Source organism: Accipiter gentilis, chromosome 10, assembly GCF_929443795.1.
Source record: "Accipiter gentilis chromosome 10, bAccGen1.1, whole genome shotgun sequence".
In the NCBI taxonomy this organism is placed as follows: Eukaryota; Metazoa; Chordata; class Aves; order Accipitriformes; family Accipitridae; genus Astur; species Astur gentilis.
In genome coordinates this window covers 33,128,643-33,143,500 of record NC_064889.1, presented here as the reverse complement: position 1 = coordinate 33,143,500, position 14,858 = coordinate 33,128,643, and the positions used below count along the sequence as shown (strand labels likewise).

The window sequence follows — 14,858 nt, the reverse complement described above, 5'->3', positions numbered from 1 at the left end:
CATGCTGAATTTCCCACTCCTACTCCTTCTTATTCTAATAGGAGTGGGCTAGGATGGAAAGGACGTACAGCTGGGCATCATGAGGTCTTAAAGCACCTCAGCAAGATTTAACAGCTTGCCTGACAGAGCTCTTAGTCTCTTCATAATAAATTGACTGAACTTGGCTCTCTGGAGTTGACATATGTTCAATATTGAATCTGAAATATGATTATTATGCTGGCCAGAGATTTACAAGGTAAATGGTCTTCTCTTGCCCAATTCTTCTTAGATTTGTATCTTAATCTGGGGAGGAGCTTTTTCATTTGTCCTGATTGCTGCTATCTTGCCTTTGTGAGCAAGAATTTTTCTGATGCTGAGATTCTTAGTGTAGGGAAAAACCTTTAATGTTGCCTCATTTCAACTCCTTATCCTCATTTTTAAACGGTTTAGTTTAGAGGCTGGAGCTCAGACGAATATGTGTGTGACCTGGATTATGCTGTCTAGAGTAAATTCTAAGAGGAATTTTGCCAGTGGGGTTAGTTAACCATTGGAACACCTCTCACGTGATAGTCTTGTCCCTTGAAACTTTCTAAAATGTGTATAACCAGAAATAATGGATTATGCAGGTAATATGGGGTTAATGGGGATAAATTGGCTTGGTTATGTAGCAGAGTCAGATCAGATGATCATAACTAACCTCTCTTGATACATTATTTGTGAATAAATCTTTGAATCCACCCACTCCCATGACATGCTGAAGTCAAAGGGAGGTACGTAATTCTACAGCTGTAGCAGAAATAGGACGTAGTTTATCTGTATATTCCCTTGCTATTCCATTGAAATATGTGTCTCGCTATCTGGCAGTGTTCATCCCAAATCCATAGTAACCACATGGAAACGAAGGGCTTACTGGCATCTTCAGTGGAATAAAATGGCTTGATACTGTCTCTGTCTTCCTTTGTTATAGCTACACTCTTCGATTCCTTTTGCTCTGTCTCGCTGGCTCAGCTGTAGCAGCTTGGTTCTTCCTAACAAGTCCCAGCAGTCATGAATGGCTAGTCATACTCCCTGTCCTATTCATTAGTTTTCTGCCTTGTGCCAGAGAAATCCTGGCCTTCAAGTTCATGATTTAGGAAGGGAAGAGGCTGAACTTACTTTACTGGCAATGACAGCTGAATGAACTCCTTCCACTTTATAGTGTGTGCTGTCACTGTCATTTACCCCTTAGAAGGACTGTTGTGTGGAATGCTGACGATACTGAATGGGAAATGGATTGCTATTGCTGTCAGGCATGAACATAGGTATGTCTGTGCGTGTGGTCATCTGCAAGCTCTTGCTCTGTGTCCAGGGCATAGGTTTTGCATGAATCAATAAACATTTCTTGTTCCCTTTTTCCTAGCAAGGACTATCTGACTGTAGGAGCAAGGTGGGAAGGATTGGGTGTTTATACAATAAAATTAACCAGAGCTCTGCACAAGTACTCCTTTGTGTCCCTGAGACAGGCTCCTTTCACACAGAGCTCCTATTCGTCTTGGAGGTTTGTTATGCTGATAAACTTGGCGTGTGATGACTATTTATAGCAGAAAGCAGAGAGCTGCTATGTTTTGGAAAATCCTCCGGTGTTCCTGAAGGTCCCTGCCTGGTTTGTGCAAGTGGATATTCTTGGCTCTTGATTTCACCAGCTAGTATGAGCATTTGCAGTCAGCAACAATGCCGGCAAGAAGCCTTTGGGCTCATTTTTCTTGGCAGTGATGTTTTTTTCATTAGATCAGCTTTGAAGCTGTTGGGGGCAAAGTCACAGAGCAGCTGGAGGAGGGAACCTAGACAGAGAAGTCTACGTGCATGCAATGTTAATGTATCAGTGCAAATGAAAGGGAGCAGGAAGTGTGGAGGGGGAGGCAGCCTTGCATCTTTTAACTTGTGTCCTGTGCCTGGGAGCTGCATCAGACAACTGATATCACACACCTTTGAGAAACAGTTTTTAACACCTCTGTCTACAAAAGGGAATAAAATATTTTAAGTCTGTATTAAAGAATAAAGTAGTGGAAGAAAAAAAACAGGACAAGTTCTGGTGTCCATTGATTTTCAATCCTTCCCTGATCACAACATGAGTTACTTTTTTAGAGTCTGTTATCCTGAACTTTTGACCCATCCTGATTTAACACATTTTCAGGATCCTTTGTGAGACAGGCTGTTATCTAATGGGTCACACTGTTAAATTATCTTCTGCTTGAATGGAAGGTATTCAAGAATAGCTCTTACCCTTTAGATGCATGCCTGGCCTAAAATTGAATGCACTTTCCAGTGTAGGCAGACTTTGATCCCTGCAGGCTCATCACTGTCGCTTGTGCTCTCTTGAGAAGAGGAACACAGGAATATCTTTTCTTCTGCTCTGTTGGATACAGGAGCAAGATATTATCCCACCTTTCGTAGGATTGTCACACAGTGTAAGGGGAGACTAGGAGCTGACTACGTGGCTCACATTTTATCACAGCCTTGTTTCTACTCACAGTTAGACAAATAGCAGCTGAATATATATCATCCAGTCTTGAATAATTTCTTGACGGAGACTGAAGACTTTCAATAGAGGAAAGGGGATATCTGGAGTGCGTCAAGGCAGTTTGCAGGAACACTCACTTTTAATAAATAAGGGAGCGGTTGGTATGATATCCCTTTCCTGGGAGCCTGTTTGTGTGATGCTGACTCATTGTTCTCCTACACTTCAGGCACTGAGCAGATGTTTTCTCATGGGACAGCTGACATCATCCTTGAGGCCTGCACAGACTTTTGGGATGGTACCGATATCTACCCCCTCTCTGGCTCTGACAGGTGGGCAGCTTTGTCATTTGGTGCATTCAGGACCTGTAGATAAATTGCAGAGGGAACCTGGTCACTCTTGGTTAAAATACCCTTTACTGATGCTTGTTAAGCTATTTAATAGAAGCTTCAAGTAGGTTATGAACATGAGGTGTCTCTGCTTATAATTAATTGTTATAATTATAGCAATGTAAGAGATCAGATAGCAACAAGCAATCTGTTGGACTGTAAGACTAAGCCATTTCTTACTGTACCTGTTAACATACTAGCCTCTTATAAGTGGACTCTGTGCTATGTGACCGTGAATTATACTCAGGGCATATGCTGGTGGCAGAGAGGTTTTTTTGTTGTTCAAGACAAATGGCTTGTCTTACATGAAATGCAAAGTGATCAATTCTGCCTGCTGTTGACAGCTTCAAACGAGTCCACCACAATGCATCACAGACCAGTAATGTTTAGTTTCATTGACTAGCAGCACATTGTTCTTCTAAGTCTGGTTATCCTCAGGTGTAAGAAAACTCCCACTGGTCCTTTTTAGGATATTTATAATCTTAGAAGCCAATGAAAAATCCCATGTGTAGTCTAATTTGTTACCTTTATGAGTTCAACATAGAGAAGGAACTTTACACTATTCCAGTGACTGAATACGGAGACTTCACATACAGCTCCTGGGACCCAAACTCTGAAACGGGATAGGAGAAAAATCTGTTACTGTAACTCTCTCTGCCATAGATACTATTGTCAGAGTTGTCAGTTCCTTCCTTGGTGTTTTTCTCCCTACAGATAAATTCTGTCTGATGGGTTAAGCTTCTGCTGTCATGCAGTGAACTTCCTTGGAGTCATCTGGCAGCCATATAGAGCATATTATATTAATAAGTGTATTCAAAGAGTACTGTGTTCATACTCATCAATCTGTCTGATGAGCAAACAGAAACGTTCACCACTTCCCCTGTTGGAATATATGTTTTTGTTGCCCTGTAGTGCCTGCAGCTTCGAGAATGCAGAAACAGTAAGGAAAGGCTTTTTCAGAGTCTCTGACCAATCCTCATGGAATAAATTTTTCCAAATACCCAACTGGTGATTTCTACATTGAACTACGGTGTACATTGTCAGAAATGCATCGCATTTCTGCTAACTTTGTCTGGGTTTTGTCTCTTCCACATAGGAAGAAGGTGTTAGATTTCTACCAGCGAGCCTGCCTCTCAGGATACTGTTCTGCCTTTGCATACAAGCCAATGCATTGTGCCTTGTCCTCCCAGCTCAATGGCAAGTGCATAGAACTGGTGCAGGTCCCTGGGCAGAGTGCTATCTTCACATGCTGTGATCTCCCTGGGACAACCCCCATCAAACAGAGCAGCAGGAGGAATAGCTGGAGCTCAGATGGTATGTGTCTTCTGTGCTGTCTATAAGGTCTGCTGCTGGGCCAGGTGCTTGCTTTCTGATCAGTCTAGCGCTGTAAGAACATTGTTATTCAGAGTAGCAGATGGAAATTGAGAACTAAGAGTTTCTGAAGTAGATGCATTTCCAGAGGAAGTAATGATGTAGCAGCTGGTAGGTATGTTTCTAGTTAAGTTATTTGAAGCTTGCAGAGAAATTCTTCTACTTGTATGCAGTCTGTTGCTTAAAGCAGGCAACTAAGAATCAAGACTTCTGGGTATTTCGATACTTGGTTTGCTATTTGTCTAATTTTATGGAAATCACATATGTTGGGTTTTTCAAAGGAATTAAATGTATGATGGTATGCAACTGTTCTCCCTTGATGGATTTTGTTGCTGTGCTGAAGGAACTGATTCCAACTAGATGAATTGTACATCTCCTTCAGAATAGCAGTGGAAAGTGAGAAGTAGGCACATACCATTACATAACTCCAGGAGGCTCTTTTGGAAAACCAGTCTTAACCTCTTTCCACCTTGGTCTTCCATTCTGTAAAATGTGAATAATGAGGTTTCCAACAGTTGGGGTGCAGTTGTGACTGAGTGTTTTCGAAACACTTTTCAGTCCTACCTGTGGCAAGCTTTGCAACTGTGTGAAGTGTTTTATTATTCTGTTCCTCATGCTTCATCCAGCTCCCATTCACCACAGGCTGATCTGGTGATGGTGAAGGAACCCTGTCAAAGAGCCTTTGCAGGCTCTTTGGGAGCATCTGCAATATCACTGGAGGGAACATGATTCAGTTCCTTTGCATCAGCCCCTTGTACTATGATACCACTGCCTCAGCTAGACTTGCCATGTTGTTTAAGCACAGTATGATGTGTTTAAAATGCACATGTGAATATTATGCCGCATACATCCTTTACCTTTCTGCCCCAGTTCCTTGTGACTGATCCCTGTCTTATGTTTTGTCTTTTTCCTTTCCATGCTCACTGTTTCATGCTTGTATTCTTGGTCACATGTGTGGGGATATCCTGAAACTGCTTCTGTGATTGGGTATGCTGGGACAAATGGATGTCTCTTCATCTTTCCTCCTGTATACATGTGTGTGTATCTGCATGTTTCTGTATATCTGGGTACTGTGTGCTTGGGGGTCATCTTGGTGGCCTCTCCCACCATGTGTACTTTGTCTGATGCACATGGCCCCTTGTGTCTCAATGTGATTGCGTGTTGTTTGCATGACTGAAGAAGGGATTGGGGAAGTGATGGAGAAGGAAGACTGTATCCAGGCTCTGAGCGGACAGATCTTCATGGGAATGGTCTCATCTCAGTATCAGGCCCGTCTTGACATTGTCCGCCTCATTGATGGATTGGTCAATGCCTGCATTCGTTTTGTCTACTTCTCCCTGGAAGATGAGCTCAAAAGCAAGGTAAGCTGTCTTTGCTAAATTCCCTGAACTTGCATGTCCCCTGGTTGTCTGACTGGAGAGTTTAGCTCCAGTGCAATCTAAGGTTAATCTGATTCAACTAGCTAATGGGTCCAGAAGGTACCTACACTCCAATATGGCATTGGTCTGCAATGCTCTGGCCTGAACAGCTACACTGAAATCTTTTTTCTGCTCACCTACAGGTGTTTGCTGAAAAAATGGGTCTTGAGACTGGCTGGAATTGCCACATATCTTTAACCCCTAATGGTGATGTGCCTGGCTCAGAGATCCCTCCCTCTAGCCCTAGCCATGCTGGCTCTCTGCATGATGACCTACATCAAGGTGAGAGAACTGCACCTAAGCCACTTTGAATGCCACAGGTTCCCTGGATTTCAGGTGGGATTTCTTTACTCTCTTCTTCCCCTAGAAGAAGAAAGAGCAGAACAGATAAACTCTTGTGTCTCGAAAGAGCTGAGACTAGGCTCACATATCTAGCTCCAAGCAGATTAGTCATCTAAAAATACTGCATTTTAGATGACTGAGTGGGATCTAAGTGTTGCTAACCTAGAAAATTAGGCCTCACGTTTCCTGGCTTCTGCAGTGCCATGTGAATATAACATGTGGGTGGCACAGGGGTGGCAAGAGGCAGGTTTGTGCTTATTGTTTATGCTACTTCTCTCTGCTCCAGTTTCTCGAGATGACGTGGAGGGGCTTCTGCTAATGGAAGAGGAAGGGCACTCGGATCTCATCAGCTTTCAGCCAACAGACAGTGATATCCCCAGCTTCCTGGAAGACTGTAACAGGGTGAGGCCCCCTTTCCCTATATACCTTGTGCTGTTGTCATGGTCAGCTGTATCACCTCATTACTCCCAGAAGGAATTCCTCTTCGAAGCAAATTGACTGGTTTGCATTGGGACTCCTGATTTCTCCCACCTCATCCAGCTTGGTATCTAAAGCCTGGGAAGTTTGGGATTCTCTCAGTTAATCACTTTTGCTGAACAGGTCTTTTCTTTAGAGTTTAGGAATGGAGATGACCATATATGGTGTAGCTTTGGGAGTTGCATCTCAGTCCATCTGGGTCCCCTTCCCATGTGCTGGGCAGGGAGTGGGAACATCCCCACGTTCCATGCAGACAGAAGAAACTTTGTCTTTCCTCCAGCTGTGAGCCATGGCTGGTGCTGCCCAGTATTCAGAGCGCAGGCCAAGCTCTTCCTGCCTCTTAAAGAACAGACGTGCTTAGCAGAGGTTACAGGAATATCAGAGATAGATGCAGATTTAAAAAAAAATAATTAAAAAAATCTATTAGGCCTGGTTTTAAAAAGCAAAAGTCCTTCCCTTGCCGTGTGTTAATGTGGCTGCAATTGAAATAGATCTAGTTGCTGGGAGACAGCACAGTCTCTGACTAGATTCTCCACACAGGTAAAAAGTCCTTAGAAATCCTTGAGCACAGGTTTATCATGCTGATCTTACAAACCCCGAGGGCAAGCACAGACAGCTTAGCATGTCAGTGTAGAACTTCAGGAGAAGGCTTTTTACAGTGGCTTGGGAAAGCTAGCTTTTGTCTGCAGCGACATCAGTTTGTATCTGCTCTTAAAGTTGCATAATTCTGAGAATCATAATTCTCATTTCAGCAGTTCCCTCTGAAATGCCTCTCCCTCACATACACACTCCCCTGCTTAGTCTCTTCTTTCTCTTTTTCAGGCCAAACTCCCACGGGGGATCCACCAGGTGAGACCTCACCTGCAGAATATAGACAATGTGCCTTTGCTGGTGCCCCTCTTCACAGACTGCACCCCAGAGAGTAAGTAGCACAGAGCCTGGGTCTGTCCTACTGCTGTCCATGAATACCTTCCCTATCCATTTGCTCTGGCTCATCTGGATGTGGACATGGGTGAAGGGAAGGGGATACAGTCCAGAAATCTAGAAGGGCATTTTGATATTAATAATCCTCTATTGCTGCCTCTGGAAAGCCAGGTGTTAACTTCATTTTAATGCAGCTGTTCCCTAGCTACAGAATTGGGCTAAGAGCCACTCCTTTCAATTTGCATTCATAAGAGACACAAAAGCAAACATCCAAAATGCTACTGCCTTTTAATAAATAAGCATTGTCAGTGTGCTAGGAGACTTTGATCTCTGCTCGCAACCCTCGCTGCTTTATGTAACTCAGAAATCACTTCCCAGAAGAATTTTCCTCTGGCAGTTGCTGTTAACACCTTCTGCTGCTTTGCAGAGTTTTTGACTGCAGAGACCAGAAAGGACAAAATTTCTTTATCTCTGAGAGATACTATTTTATCTAAGAAAGGGGCTGAGTTCTCAGCTGGCTAATACCTGCCCTCCCTACAGTAAAAGTGCTAAGCATCATTATGACTTGGCATTTTAGGTACCTCTGGGCACAGTTTACAGAGTGCCAGTGAAAACCAGTTACAGCCCAGTTTGCCTAAGCAGTCAGTGTCCAGTAGATTTCCTCTCTCTTTTTGACAGGAGTGACAGTTCCCCACTTCATCTAACCCCTTGCTGTGCTGCAGATCTGGGTGCACCAGTCATTTAGATAAGTTTACAGGAATCTGCAGAGGGTGGGTTTGGTTTTTTTTCCTGGAAAATTCTAGAAATTTCATATACACACAGAGCACTGTGCACAGAGCTACAGAAAGAAAATCAGATCAAACAGCAACTTTGATTTAGAGGCCTCAGGAGGCTGTTGATAAAAAAAAAATTGATGAAAGCTAGAGGTAGTGGTGGGAGTGCAGGAACAGGGGCTGGCTCTGAGTATGGCTAAGTGTGGCACTACTTTCTGAGTGGTTTGTTATATTCCCTCTGTTCCTTTAGACTTGAAACAGTAGCGATGTGCTGCTGAGCAGAGTTTAAAATTGTGTATTTATTTTAGGTTTGAATTATTTAGGTTAATTTCATTTCTGCTGTTTTCTAACAAGACCATTTGATGCTGAAGCCATCTGTATTATATACCCAGGCTATACTTACAGCTCTGGTCTGAAAGAGATGTGCTAGAGATGCGAATCTCTGGGTCACAGTTCTGTGAATTGCAGTTCAGTTCCTGCAGGAGCCAGGTATACAGGGCACTCAGACTGCATTTGATTAGCTATCTAATTGTGTATTTTGACTTTGGATCTCACTCTACATGACTGATGAATATCAGCTTGTTATCCAGACTGGAAAGGGTGTGAAACACTGCATCTTTGTGTGCATAATGAGATAACACACTGTGTTTCTCCTCCTGTCCCTTTGCAGCCATGTGTGAGATGATCAAGATCATGCAGGAGTACGGGGAGGTGACTTGCTGTCTGGGAAGCTCTGCTAACCTGCGGAACAGCTGCCTCTTCCTGCAAAGTGATATCAGGTGGGGCAGAATCCAGACTCCTCCAGCTGCCTTTGCTTTGAGCTTAGCAAGTGCCCAGCCATGGGTCACACCAGACCTGTGGATTGTGCAGGGGGATGCTCACAATTACTCTGTCCATTATTACCTGCGTTTGTCACCATAAGGGAGATTTGGGTGGTATTGGGACAACTAGCTAGATCCCTTGACACACAGAGATGTTTCCATCTTTGAAAGGAAGATGTTACTCTTGCATGCTGAACTGCTGTGCACTAGCTGGCATTACAGATGCTTCTCATTGGGTGAAAGAGTGGAAATGCCCCTCTGGGTCAGTCAATTTGTTGACCTTGAGCCACAAACCTAAGTATGTTCATTATATCTCTGGGAATAACTGAAAGTCTAGGGAGATTGATCCTAAATTTGTGCCACAGCTCAGGACTTCTCTACCAGCAAGGTATATAGAGGTAGCATGGCACAGCACAACTTTACAAGCTGGACTGGAGTGAAACATAGTTTCTCCTCTGGGATGAGGACTTTCACTAATGCTCCTGTGTTGTCCTTGCAGTATAGCACTGGACCCTCTCTACCCATCTCGCTGCTCGTGGGAAACTTTTGGCTATGCCACCAGCACCACCATGACTCATGTCTCCGATGAGCTCACCCCGCTGCAGCTCTCAGGTCAACTGAACAGCCTACCTTGCTCCATGTCCTTCCGCCAAGAAGAGAGTACCAGCATCATCAGACTTATAGAGCAGGTAAGCCAGGCATATGCCCTCTCTAGTACTCACCCCTCTGCCTGCAGCTTACAAAGAGCAAAGCCAGGAGCTCCTGTGAGCATTCTTGTTGAGTTGCCCACAGTAAGCTGCCAGCATTAGCTTTGCTCGTGTCTCCTGTCCTTTGTTCAGGAAGCACAACAGAGATACTCTTCCTGCCTGGCCCTACCGGTCCAAGGTGCAGGGGATGAGTTGGGAATGGTGCCTTGCGGCAACAAAACATGAATATTGTTCAACTGGATAAAGTATAAACTTGCAGAGATCCCTAGCCAGACAACAATGCAGTGCTAGGGAAAAGTGTTACCGCAGAAAAGCCAGGAGGCTTAAACAAACTTAACCCTTGGCTAAATTCAGCCTTTGCTTCACAACTTCTACATCTAGGCAAGAGACCTTCGCCTTTTGCTTACAGTGTGTCCAGATCCTCTCCCCTCCCACTTCCCCTGCAGGCCACATGTTCTGCCCCTGCCTGCCAATAATTGCTCTTGGCTGATAACTGCTCCCATCACAGCAAGGGCTCTGAGGGCTTGTGCTTCCTTCCAGGCCAGGCATGCAACATATGGGATCCGCAAGTGTTTCCTCTTCCTGCTGCAGTGCCAGCTGACCTTGGTTGTCATTCAGGTGAGTCCTGGCCTGGCTGGGGACAGCATTTAGCTCAGAGGACAGGAGTGCTAGCATGGATATGGGTGGCTGCAGTTGGGCAGCCTTACAAGAGAGGAAGGTGGCCTTCAGTCAGGTTCACACAGCATGTTTGGGGAAGTTACAGATAGAGATTATGTGACCTCAGCCTGCATTGCCCCTTCTCCATGACCCTCCTACAGGGGTTTCTTTTCAAACTCTTTTTCCCTGGAGAAAAGCATCCCCTACAGCACCTGCCCTAGCAGCCTGGAACATGTGGAGGGGCTGTGCACTGGCAGCCTAGTTACCAGCTCATCCCAGTGTTTTGGGGGAGGACAGTAGCATCTTGGTAACAAGACTAGCACTGCTCATGCTCTTCACTCTGGATTGTTCCTGTCCAGTTCCTCTCCTGCCTGGTGCAGCTGCCCCCCATCCTCAGTACCACAGACATCGTGTGGCTCTCCTGTTTCTGCTACCCACTGCTCAGGTGAGTCTATCAGACAGGGTAGAATCTCCTGCCTCCCACCCACAGGATGCACAGACCAGTCCCCCAGCCTCACTGTGCCCATGTTAAAAGCAAGCTGACATAGAATCATAGAATCATTTAGGTTGGAAAATACCTTTAAGATCATTGAGTCCAACCGTTAACCATGCCCACTAAACCATGTCCTGAAGTGCCTTGTCTATGTGCTTTTTGAATACCTCCAAGGATGGTGACTCAACCACTTCCCTGGGCAGTCTGTTCCAATGCCTGACATCACCCACAGCATGCTAAGAAGGCTGCAAGGATTATTCCAAGCACCTGCTTTGACAAGGTGCTTGGAAACACAGATAGGAGTGTTTGTGTACTGCTGTGTTAGCCCTTCCTGCTGTCTGAGAGCTGCTATTATCTTGTGGCTTGAACCTCCAGCTGAAAGTCATCTTCTAATCCTGATACTGTTGCACTAGCTGGAGTGTGATGGAGCGGCTAGGGTGTCAGGCAGAGGCCAAGGTACCATGGGTGGGTTTTTCCCCTTCACACATTTGGAGTTCACCTCTCTCCCTGTCTGCACCTGCCATGAATGACACCTTTTACAGCATATACTTAAGGCAGTGGCCAGATAAGTGCCAATGCTTCAAGCAGTCCGAGGAGGTTTTTTGGGTTCAAATGTTAAACACAGACAAAAAAGCAATAGTTCTGGTACCTGAACTTGTTACTGAGAGACTAACTTACCTTTCTCCAGCATCTCGCTCCTGGGCAAGCCTCCCCACAGCTCCATCATGACCATGGCAACAGGAAAAAACTTGACTTCCATTCCCAAGAAGGTAGGTGGCCCATCAGATCAAAATTGTTCACACGGTTTTCTCTTCTACTTTATCCCAGTGTTGATGCATAGCTGAGGCCCTGTGCCTTCCCTGCTTGCTTGGTAAATTGATCTATGGCATGAGCCATGTTATCCAAAAGCCTGGCATGGACAGGAAGGGAATCCCTTAGTGTCAGCATGCCCACAGGGCAGAGCCACAGTGCAGCATCTCATCTGTACTACAGCTTGTCTTCTGCAGCCACCAATTCCCTGATGGTTCACGTGGGGGAGGTTGTACCAGTGACATGCCCATGTCATCCTCTGCGTCTCCCTTATTCACAGACTCAGCACTACTTCCTGTTCTGCTTCCTGCTGAAATTCAGCCTGACCATCTGCTCCTGCCTCATCTGCTTTGGGTTCACACTGCACGAGTCCTGCAAAGAAGTGAACACTACCAGCCTCAACCTCACAGCCTGCTCCTCCATCATGCTGCACAGGTGAGGAACTGAGCCTGGCACACCACCACCCCCCCCTCACTCCGCAGGACCTGTTGCTCTTGCTCTTCCCAGGTAGAACTGATTTTCCTCTAACAAGCTTCAGACTCTTGCATGATCCAGCTATAATGCCTATACAGAGGGCTGGGTGCTCTCCCTATAGCCTTGACAATTGCATCTTTACTCACTGTTGCCTCCTTGTACTAGGACAGCCTGACTCCAAGCTTACACTTAGTTCTCTCAGCTATTGGAGGACATGGCCCTGGTGGGAACAGGTCAGTAAGTCTCCACTGTTGACTTCTTTCCTGTGTCCTCTCATTTACCAGCAATGCTGATGGTGCTCCTGACTGGTTTGGGACATTTTCCAATGCTCTTCTTGTAGCCCAGAAGCTCACAGCTGGCCTGATAGTTTTACACACAGGTAAGTCCCTGTTCCCAGATCTCCATTCCCTACTTTGAGGGAAAACTTGCATCCTTTGCCTCTTTTCTTTTCCCCTTATGCCAAAGCACAAACTCCCTGGTAGAAGCAAACACTTCAGTGGCCTCTCAGCACAGGCATAAAGCCCCTTGTCTTACTAAGCATTGCCCTAACAGATTAAATACAGCACCTTCAGAGCTGATTCTGCTTCCTACCAGGCTGGTGAAGTGCTGATTCCCTTCCAGTCTCACCAGAAGGTCAGCATCCTTCTTTGCCTTCTTGCAAATCAGCTAGCTAGCAGCATCCTGCAGCTCCCCAAAAATATTCCCTGCCTCAGAAGTCCTTACATGACTGCTGCTATTTTGTGAAGCACCCCGTTTCCTTATCCCAAACAGCACTGGTGCAGCTGTGACTAGTCTGGAGCTGGAAGGCTTTGTAAACCCTCTGGAGGGGTGGGGTACCACCTCCTGGCTGACCCTCATTACCTGCACATGATTGCCTAGCAAAGCAGGTCCAGCTGCTCTCTGACAACCTTAAAGGGTCTCTGCTCCCTTTCTACCATGTCATGTGGTGCTGCACCTTGGTGTTAGATAGAGTATTACATGTTGAGATGTGCAGGGTGTCCAGGCCAACAGAAATGCTTCCTGATTTGAGAGGCAGCCCTACTTTAGAGGGAGGTAGTGTGCATTACTGTTTTACATCCTTCAGACCACTGAGGCATGCTCTGCCTGGCAGGTGGGAAGTGCTGTTTTGAAGAGCCCAAGCAAACGCTGAGCAAATGCTCCATCCTGTACAGACAGCTCTGGGTCTCTGGCTAAGTATCTTTCTCTGGGCTGGAGCTTTCCACTGGTGCAGGCCTGCAGTGACCCAGAGACAAGACCCCGCCACGGGTCTCTAGTTCTGGTCCTTTGCCTGATCTGTTTTAGCATGCCAGGCTGTGAACCAACCTTGGCATCCTCACAGTGAGTAATCCTGTGCACTACTACTACTGCACTCCCCCCTCCCTGCAAATCTGGGGACTTGGAATTGCTGTGGGGAGTCTGGTCTGCAAAGACCTTGAATGAAAGGTTGGTTTCAGTGATGTAAACCCCATATTCCTTTGGAGTAACAGTTGTTGGTGTATATTGTAAATTGTATCTGTGTGTGGTGCTAAATAACCCCCTCTTCCATCTCTCCATAGTGTTCATATCCATCACCCATGTCCATCGCACCAAGCCATTGTGGAAGAAGAGCCCCCTCTCCAACCGGTGGTGGACGCTCACTGTGGCTGTTGTGTGAGTATCCCCAGGCCCTGATGAAGCACCCTAGAATGCTGGAGGAAGGAGGGCTCTAGACCTGCTCCAGCACCAGTTTGCTGGTGCTGAGGAGGAAAATGATAGTACATGGCAGTTGTTCTCCACTGCTTAATTGGTGAAGGATCTCTGTTGTAAACTCAGGAGTGTTACATCTGGGCCTAAACCCTGATCTGCAGATCCTGGAAAGCTTGTTAGGTCTGCTGAGATTTGCTGTGTCTGTTTATAATCTTAGATTGCTGGGGCAAGTGGCGCAGACTGTGCTGGACCTGAAACTCTGGGAAAACCTCAATTCTTCATTGAACTTTAACCACGTTTCCATCTCCCCGGTCTCATGGCTCCTGGGTTTTCTTTCCTTGGTCCTTGTGGTTATCATCAATGAGATTGTCAAGCTGCATGAAATCAGGTATGGGGGTAGTAGGGAAGATGAGGAGAAAGGACTGGAGCCTCACTCCAGCCTGGCCTTGAGCTGCAGAAAAATGATGCACAGGGAACAGGGTGGGGAATAAAAAGGAAAAGATGATTGCATTGTGTAAATCACCTGGCTATTGTGTGCAAGCTCATGTTCCACCTCTCAGGGAGGAAGTGCAGGGGAGGAAAGAGGGTCAGGGAAGGGCTGTGGCAGTGATTGGGAGCAGGAAGGGAGACCAGAATTTCCTTATCTCAAACCAATGAGAGGGAGACAGCCAAGGTCTATGAAATACCAGTATGGAATTGGAGAGGGCTGTTCTCTCCATCTCGTCCCATGAGGACAGAGAAGCATTGAATCACAGCAGAGGAAATACGTCTTCACACAGTGTCTGGACTGCGGGACTCATTTTCACAGGAAGTAGCTGAAGCCAAGAATTAGTAGCAGGCAAAGTGACTGGCTGTTCTTCCTAGCACAGGGAGCAGCCGGAGCTGGGAGTTAACGCTAATGAGCATTGATTCAGGAAATGGGTTGGTGAGGAAAAGCAGTGGGGATTACGGGGAACCCTGATGGGGACAGAGCTGCTGTCTCTGTTTCTGGGAAGGATTTCTGGACCTTTCTCTGCTGTGTCTTGTGGCCCTGGAGATGA

At 46.0% G+C, this 14,858-nt stretch overlaps 1 protein-coding gene across 6 annotated transcripts in view; it reads left to right on the top strand.

Annotated features, from left to right (window-relative positions):
- Positions 1-14,858, top strand: part of TMEM94 (transmembrane protein 94) — a 51,520-nt gene that overhangs the window by 33,727 nt on the left and 2,935 nt on the right. For all 6 annotated transcript variants that reach the window (XM_049813517.1, XM_049813516.1, XM_049813519.1 and 3 more), the window contains 15 exons: positions 2,706-2,808; positions 3,962-4,179; positions 5,416-5,597; positions 5,798-5,936; positions 6,283-6,398; positions 7,296-7,395; positions 8,841-8,949; positions 9,491-9,680; positions 10,239-10,316; positions 10,715-10,800; positions 11,537-11,618; positions 11,939-12,093; positions 12,417-12,511; positions 13,689-13,782; positions 14,036-14,206. In XM_049813517.1, coding sequence (XP_049669474.1) covers positions 2,706-2,808; positions 3,962-4,179; positions 5,416-5,597; positions 5,798-5,936; positions 6,283-6,398; positions 7,296-7,395; positions 8,841-8,949; positions 9,491-9,680; positions 10,239-10,316; positions 10,715-10,800; positions 11,537-11,618; positions 11,939-12,093; positions 12,417-12,511; positions 13,689-13,782; positions 14,036-14,206 — 1,918 coding nt within the window. The remainder of the gene's footprint in view (positions 1-2,705; positions 2,809-3,961; positions 4,180-5,415; positions 5,598-5,797; positions 5,937-6,282; positions 6,399-7,295; positions 7,396-8,840; positions 8,950-9,490; positions 9,681-10,238; positions 10,317-10,714; positions 10,801-11,536; positions 11,619-11,938; positions 12,094-12,416; positions 12,512-13,688; positions 13,783-14,035; positions 14,207-14,858) is intronic.